The following is a 6,178-nucleotide window of genomic DNA, read 5'->3' as shown; positions in this document are numbered from 1 at the left end:
GCGCTGAAAGCAAAGGCTATAGATCCCCACAGTGGCGATGTCAAAATACCCATAAAACCTAGCGGTCAAACAGAAAAATGGTTCCAAACGTTTTTCCACCATTGATTTTTCCCATAGGGGATTTTAGAAAACACTTAAAATAAGGGCTGTGTTTCAGGTAGGCTTACCCTGGCGTGACGTTTTGATAACCATGTAAATCTCTCTCGGACAAGGTGATTTTTATCAATATATTCGGCTCTATTTACTCTCAGATTCGAAAATGCTAATTAGCATCAAAGTAGACATGCAAGACTACAAATCCTAAAGGTTGCTGGATCTAATCCCCGAGCTGACAAGGTACAAATCTGTCGTTCTGCCCCTGAGCAAGGCAGTTAACCCACTGTTCCCCGGGCACCGATGACGTGGTTGTCGATTAAGGCAGCCCCCCGCACCACTCTGATTCAGAGCATTTCACTTTGGGGGATTAAATACAGGCAAATATATTGATAAACTTCACCTTGTCCTAGAGAGATTTACACGGTTATCAAAATGTCACGCCAGGGTAAGCCTACATGAAACACAGCCCTTATTGTAAGTGTTTCTAATATCCCCTATGGGAAAAAATAATGGTGGAAAAACGATTGGAACCATTTCCTTGTTTGACCGCTAGTTTTTATGGGTATCATGAATCATACTGTGGTACTCTATTGATCTGTTGTTGGTGAGTATCAATCTTATGGAAACAGCAAGGGGGAGACATTGTAACATCTATGACATCTACTTGCAGGATTGCTCTCCAAAGACAACACATACTTTTTTAATAAACAAAGCCCGGGAGATGAAGGCAATTATCTTCGTCTTGCGTTGAGAGCACTGAGACACGCGCGCACGTCGTGACAATTGTTTTATCAGTTGTAGGTAGGCTATTTAGATAGGTCATTATGGAGTCACTTTTCCCATAAAGCATATTAACGCGCTCGAACTGATATAACGGCGACAAAGCGTTGGAAAATAACTTTAGGCGCACTAGAGCCCTTTTGATCAATTCGCTCAGATGTGGTTTAAAGTAAACTACATTCTAATGTCGACTTTTCTTATGGATAACCGTATTAAGCGAAGGGTTTTACTCATGCTCAGTTCTATAGTCTGGAGCGCTGCGCAAGTGGAAATGTTAAATGGAGGATATAGAACTCCCTCGCGTGCCTGTTTTTCTGAGTCCACAATCAAAATTACATTAAATGTGTAGAATGATAGACTACATTTGAATTTGTTGGCCATCAAGTAGGCTATTACTTGCTATGCCATTGTAGGCTACTGTAGCCTACCATTTGATACAATAAATATGTTGAAATGACGATATCACTTGAGTATTGCAACTCAATTTGTGCCACTTGTGCAGCCTACCTGGAGCTGGCAAACGGATTTAATAAATAGCCTATAACTCAGTTTGAAATCAAACTTTATTTGCCACATGCGCCGAATACAACAGGTGTAGACATTACAGTGAAATGCTTACTTACAAGCCCTTAACCAACAACGCAGTTAAAAAATATATAAATAAAAAAAGAGCTAATAATTAAAGAGCAGCAGTAAAATAAAATAACAGCAGGGAGGCTATATACAGGGTGTACCGGTACAGAGTCAATGTGTTGTAGCCTTGTGCTATTATGCAGTTGTTAATGGCCATGTTTAGTTAATTAAATGGGAAGTTATCACTTGTGATCATGGTCACAGCTCTATCGCAAATGTATCATTTTCCACATTTAATGTCAGTTGCATTGTGGACTTTCCCTGAAATGAGATGTTGGCCTATAAGGGGCTATCTGCTTCTAGCTCAGCAAACCATGGCAAATTTGAATTGCAATTATAAACACAAGTTTTTAGTCAGAAACCTATGCCTCTTGAAATAACATTTTTGACCATATATTACACCTCCTCGGGCCTTATTACTTAATCATAGCAGTCAAAACAAGTTAAATTGACATCCATTGATAAAAAATGATCTGGAGTGTTTAATAAATTCGATTTATCTTTTCTCTTGTGAAATATTCTTAAACTTGCAATAATTATTATTTAGATGGAAAACCGAATTTTGCTTATTAGCCTATGTCGTTAAGAATGACGTCGATAATCCTTCTTAATTCGCTGGATAACGTTATAGAATAAGGGTTTAATGGATAAATGTGGCAACTCCTCTCTTGATGCAAAAAAATAATAATTTGAGCTAGTTTTCTGCCTTGTGTGCGGGTTTTCAAAGGTCAGGCTCTAGAAATGTTAGCTAGACCTGGCAACCCTGAGCCCTATGAAGAACGATGAAAACCTTCAAGTTCTTGATTTCCTGTTCTCCAGAGACAGTTGTCTGACGGTGAGTGTTGTTTAACAAGCTAAGCGTATCTTCAACATTATGGATGTATTTTGAGGATTGACTATCAGCGATATCTAACTTATGTCTAGATATCTGACATTTATTGTCAGATAAAATGTAACTCTGTTGTTGTTTTTATCGCACTGCTTTGCTTTATCTTGGCCAGGTCGCAGTTGTAAATGAGAACTTGTTCTCAACTGGCTTACCTGGTTAAATAAAGGTGAAATAAAAATAATAAAAATTGAGGACTGACTGGCTGATTGCTAATCAGTGTGTGAGAACCGGGCATGCCTAATAGCTAGCTAGCTTGCTAACAACCGTGGCCCCGTGTGCCATGTGCGCTAGCTAATGAGCTAGCTAAACTCATAGCTACAGCCATATTACGAGTGTGTAGCTAAACCATTACAACATATCTTCCAGTAATTGTCAGATGACAAGTGACTGGTGAAATAATTGACTAACGTTATTCAGACATTAACTAGCCAGCTGGCTAAACAGCCCAAAACGTACAAGCATTGCCAGTTTGATTAGCTAGCTAACGTACTAACGTTAGCTGTATGAAACTAGTAACGTTAGCCTGCTGATTTCCCAGACAGACATAAAGCTAACTAACGTTAGCTAGATATTCTCCGTTGAACATGCTTTTTATTCCAGGACCAGGCTTAATCTGTGTCCAGGAAACTGGCCTATAATGTTTAACGTTACCAACCAAGCAACTTCTTTCAATAAATTAATGCAACCGCCTTGTTTCTACAGCCATCAAATATGCAGATCTTTGTGAAAACGTTGACGGGTAAAACCATCACCCTTGAGGTGGAACCCAGTGACACCATCGAGAATGTGAAGGCCAAGATTCAAGACAAAGAAGGTAACTCTCCATCTCAGCAACAGTAAAAGTTGGTCGGCACTGATCTAGGATCAGTGTACCTTCCACCTGAGTAGAACCGTAAATCGACATAACATCTGTGTATAATGTACAACTACTCCAGTTGGGGTGATGTGGATGGTTTCTGCCAAACAACCTACTTAGTTTGCTGCCTTCCCTTTCAGGTATTCCTCCTGACCAACAGCGACTCATCTTCGCTGGCAAACAGTTGGAGGATGGCCGCACATTGTCAGACTACAACATTCAGAAAGGTACTTCTTGACGAATCCAATGATGGAGATAATACTGTTCGTTCAGACAATGACAGACAAGTCTTCAGTGTTTACACTGATCCGTCATGGCATTGAGGCTTATATCACATCTCTTAGTCCATGGGAACATGTAGACCGTCTGTCTGGGGGGCGGCAGGTAGCCTAGCGATTAAGAACGTTGGACCAGTAACTAAAAGGTTGTTTGTTCAAATCCCCAAGATGACTAGGTGAAAAATCTGCCGACGTGCCCTTGAGCAATGCACTTAACCCTAATTGGATAAGAGCGTCTGCTAAATTACTAAAATGCAAATGTAAAATTATGCATGCTGTAATAGTCATAAGCAGTTAATGCCCCTGACTCTACATTTAAAAAAACATGTTTATATAAAAATTTCAGTACAAATTTCAGACAACTTGTGATACTACCTGGAAAACAGTGTCAAGTGTTACTTAGTGGACTATCCTGGCAAAATAAATGATACTGTGTAATCTTGTTAATGTGTCACAACTTTGCTTCCCAGAGTCCACTCTTCATCTCGTCCTGCGTCTGAGAGGAGGTATCATCGAGCCTTCCCTGAGACAGCTTGCACAGAAATACAACTGTGACAAAATGATCTGCCGCAAGTATGACTGCTTTAATTAACTAAAGACAAAATACACTGAACAAAAATATAAACGCAGCATGCAACAATTTCTATGATTTTACTGAGTTACAGTTCATATAAGGAAATCAGTCAATATAAAGAAATTCATTAGGCCCTAATTTATGGATTTCACATGACTGGGAATACAGATATGCATCTGTTGGTCACAATACCTTAAAAAAAGGTAGGGGTGTGGATCAGAAAACCAGTCCGTAGCTGATGTGACCACCATTTGCCTCATGCAGCGTGACACATCTCCTTCGCATTGTGGCCTGTGGAATGTTGTCCCACTCATCTTCAAAGGCTGTGCGAAGTTGCTGGATATTGGCGGGAACTAGAACACACTGTCGTACACGTCGATCAAGAGCATCCCAAACATACTCAATGGGTGACATGTCTGGTGAGTATGCAGGCCATGGAAGAACTGGGACATTTTCAGCTTCCAGGAATTGTGTACAAATCCTTGCGACATGGGGCTGTGCATTATCATGCTGAAACATGAGGTGATGGCATGACAATGGGCCTCAGGATCTCATCACGGTATCTCTGTGCAATCATATAGCCATCGATAAAATGCAATTGAGTTCATTGTCCATAGCTTATGACTGCCCATACCATAACCCCACCGCCACCATGGGGCACTTTGTTCACAACGTTGACATCAGCAAACCACTCGCCCACACAACGCCATGGTCTGCCATCTGCCCGGTACAGTTGATACCGGGATTCATCCGTGAAGAGCACACTTCTCCAGTGTGCCAGTGGACATCGAAGGTGAGCATTTGCCCACTGAAGTTGGTTAAGACACCGAAATCCAGTCAGGTCAAGACCCTTGTGAGTACGACAAGCACGCAGATGAGCTTCCCTGAGACGGTTTCTGGCAGTTTGAGCAGAAATCCTTCGGTTGTGCAAACCCACAGTTTCATCAGCTGTCTGGGTGGCTGGTCTCAGATGATCCCGCAGGTGAAGAAGCTGGATGTGGAGGTCCTGGGATGGCGTGGTTACACGTAGTCTGCGGTTGTGAGGCCGGTTGGACTTACTGCTAAATTCTCTAAAATTGAATTGAACATTACATTTTCTGGCAACAACTCTGGTGTGACAACTGCACATTTTAGTGTCCTGTTATTGTCCCCAGCACAAGGTGCACCTGTGTAATGATCATCCTGTTTAATCAGCTTCTTGATATGCCACACCTGTCAGGTGGATGGATAATCTTGGCAAAGGAGAAATGCTCACTAACAGGGATGTAAACAAATTTGTGCACAACATTTGAGAAGTTTTTGGTGCCTATGGAACATTTCTGGGGTCTTTTATTTCATCTCATGAAACATCTAAAATGCAACACTTTACATGTTGCGTAAAAAAAAATTTCAGTGTAGAATTACAGCTATCTACTGATCCAGGTCTGTGGAGTTTGGGTTCTTGTCATTGATGATGTGGCGCATTCTCTGCATTTCAGATGCTATGCACGTCTTCACCCCCGTGCAGTCAACTGCCGCAAAAAGAAGTGTGGGCACACCAGCAACCTGCGCCCCAAGAAGAAGCTGAAGTAAACTTGCATCCTTTCGATCTTTTGTCAATGTTTAAAATAAAATTGACATGGGAAAAAGGGAAGGCTCATTCTTGCTGTCACAAACCTTGACTTATTACACAGAACAAGGCAGTTTTGATCAGATTATTCCATGCCCTTTTATTTTTTTGCCAGTTTATTATTTTGCTCCACTTCACTTGAGTTGCTTCATCTAAATATAATTTGTGCAATGAAACTTTCACTTTCATCACATATATATATATATTTTTTTTTTTACAGTAAATGCAAATACATACAACCACTTACACAAGGCCTATAGCATTGTCCCCTATAAACTGAACATCAAGCCCCTTCTACTGCTGTTAATGATTGTAGATGCTGGAGGGAAATAAGAACTGATCAAATGCATTCAAGTCTCAATGATAGTTACATTTACGTAAACCTCATAAATGAAGGGCTCCGTTAAATCCGTAGCGCTGAAGATCCACGCTATAGCATGATTGAAATTGAAAGGTCATTTCC

General features: G+C 40.8%; 1 protein-coding gene across 1 annotated transcript; it reads left to right on the top strand.

Moving 5' to 3' along the window:
• The first annotated feature begins 2,238 nt into the window (after positions 1–2,238).
• LOC121580773 (ubiquitin-60S ribosomal protein L40) lies at positions 2,239–5,735 on the top strand. Its single transcript, XM_041895801.2, has 5 exons — positions 2,239–2,344; positions 3,101–3,212; positions 3,395–3,481; positions 4,003–4,105; positions 5,585–5,735. The coding sequence occupies exons 1-5, from the start codon at positions 2,282–2,284 to the stop codon at positions 5,676–5,678; spliced, it is 459 nt and encodes a 152-aa protein (XP_041751735.1). The 5' UTR covers positions 2,239–2,281; the 3' UTR covers positions 5,679–5,735.
• Positions 5,736–6,178: the final 443 nt, after the last annotated feature.

The sequence above is a fragment of the Coregonus clupeaformis genome, chromosome 14, assembly GCF_020615455.1.
Source record: "Coregonus clupeaformis isolate EN_2021a chromosome 14, ASM2061545v1, whole genome shotgun sequence".
In the NCBI taxonomy this organism is placed as follows: Eukaryota; Metazoa; Chordata; class Actinopteri; order Salmoniformes; family Salmonidae; genus Coregonus; species Coregonus clupeaformis.
The sequence above is the reverse complement of the archived record's forward strand: the minus strand, read 5'-3'. Positions and strand labels throughout refer to the sequence as shown.

Coding starts and splice junctions, on each gene's coding strand:
- LOC121580773 (XM_041895801.2), top strand. CDS start 2,282: ATGAAGAACGATGAAAACCTTCAAGTTCTTGATTTCCTGTTCTCCAGA. Junction 2,345..3,100: donor CCAGAGACAGTTGTCTGACG/GTGAGTGTTGTT, acceptor TTGTTTCTACAG/CCATCAAATATGCAGATCTT. Junction 3,482..4,002: donor AGACTACAACATTCAGAAAG/GTACTTCTTGAC, acceptor TTTGCTTCCCAG/AGTCCACTCTTCATCTCGTC.